This window comes from Dipodomys ordii, unplaced genomic scaffold, assembly GCF_000151885.1.
Source record: "Dipodomys ordii isolate 6190 unplaced genomic scaffold, Dord_2.0 Scaffold1000000431, whole genome shotgun sequence".
Classification (NCBI taxonomy): domain Eukaryota; kingdom Metazoa; phylum Chordata; class Mammalia; order Rodentia; family Heteromyidae; genus Dipodomys; species Dipodomys ordii.
In genome coordinates, this window is record NW_012284048.1 from 1 (window position 1) to 1554 (window position 1554).

At 69.4% G+C, this 1554-nt stretch overlaps 1 protein-coding gene across 1 annotated transcript; it reads right to left on the reverse strand.

Annotated features, from left to right (window-relative positions):
- Nucleotides 1-19: 19 nt before the first annotated feature.
- LOC106002720 (matrix-remodeling-associated protein 5-like) lies at nt 20-1281 on the reverse strand (the record flags this gene model as incomplete). The annotated part of the gene is made up of 2 exons (XM_013037542.1): nt 20-555; nt 721-1281. Coding segments are annotated over 2 exons (1097 nt in total), but the record flags the coding sequence as incomplete, so codon positions are not given.
- Between the last annotated feature and the right edge of the window lie 273 nt (nt 1282-1554).

Genomic DNA, 1554 nt, shown 5'->3' on the forward strand with positions numbered 1-1554 from the left:
GGCGGGACTGAAGCCCCACATCCGGGTCTCCTCAGTCTGTTGCCTTGCCATGGCACCCAGCGGCCTAGTGGCGGGAATGAAGCTGAACATCCTGGTCTCCGGCGCGCGGGGGGCGTGTCCGGGCGGCGCCCCGGGGTGGGCATGGCAGATGTAGGCGCCGCGGTCCCGCTCGGAGGCGGCGCGCACCTCCAGGCTGCCGTCGGCGCCCAGCGTGAAGCGGCCTCGCCTCTGCGGCCCACGCAGCACCAGCCCGCCGGGCAGGCGCCAGGACACCGGAAGCGTGGAGGTGGGGCAGCGCAGCCGGAAGCTGCCGCCCAGCACCACACGCAGCGCCACCTCCGACGCCGTCCCAGGGGGCGGAGTCAGCGCCTCAGAGAGCAGAGTCGGTGCGTCAGGGGGTGGAGTCAGCGCCCAAGATGGCGGGGCAGGCGGGCCAGGGGGCGGAGCTGCCTCAGAGGGCGGAGCCAGCGCACCAGTGGACAGAGTCAGCGCCCAAGATGGCGGGGCAGGTGCGTGATGGGGCGGAGCCGGTGCAACAGGGGGCGGAGTCAACGCCTCAGAGGGTGCAGTCAGCACCCAAGATGGCGGGGCAGGCGGGCCAGGGGGTGGAGCTGCCTCAGAGGGCGGAGCCAGTGCAACAGGGGGCGGAGTCAATACCTCAGAGGGCGCAGTCAGCACCCAAGATGGCGGGGCAGGCGGGCCAGGGGGCGGAGTCAATACCTCAGAGGGCAGAGCCGACACCGCAGGGGGCAGAGCCCGCGCCCACCATGGCGGCAGCCGCACCCACATCCGGGCTTCTCCTGCCGGGTTGCGCGCCACGCATGCCACGGCGTAGCTGCCACCACTGCGCAGCGCACGCACATCCGGGATTTCCAACGTCCCGCGCGCATCCACGCTGATCCCTCCCCCCGTGTGACTGCGATACGGGACTGGAAGTACCAGCCCGCCCGGAAGTTCCCACAGCAGGCGGGGCTCGGGGACGCCATCCGCCTGGCAGCGCACGCGCATACGCACCACGGGGGAGACCCGAATGTCCTCGTTCACGTCATCATGGACGTCAGGTGTGACCCGGATGCGCGGCGACCGCAGCTGCACGTGTAGGCGCAGGGTGGCGCGCCGGCCCCGCCCCGCCACGCACGTGTACGTGCCTGCGTCGGCCCGCCGTGCCCCCCGCAGGCGCAGACGCCCGTCTGGCAGCACACGGAAGTGGGCGTCCTCCGAGCCGGACGTGAAGGCCACGGGCTGCAAGGCCGGCGTCAGCCAGGTCACTGCGTGCGACCCCTGGGTCACGGGGCATGTGAGGGTCACGGGGGCGCCATAGGGGACGGAGAGCTCGGGCGGTAGCGGGGCGGAAGCAGAAGTGGGAGACGAAGAGGAAGCAGGAAGTGAAGGGGAAGCAGGAAGTGAAGCAGGAAGCAAAGGGGAAGCAGGAAGTGAAGAGGAACCAGGAAGTGAAGAGGAAGAGGAAACAGGAAATGAAGGAAGAGACTGAGAGGAAGAGGAAGAAGGAAAGGAAGAGGAAGAAGAGGAAACATGAGAGGAAGCAGGAAGAGA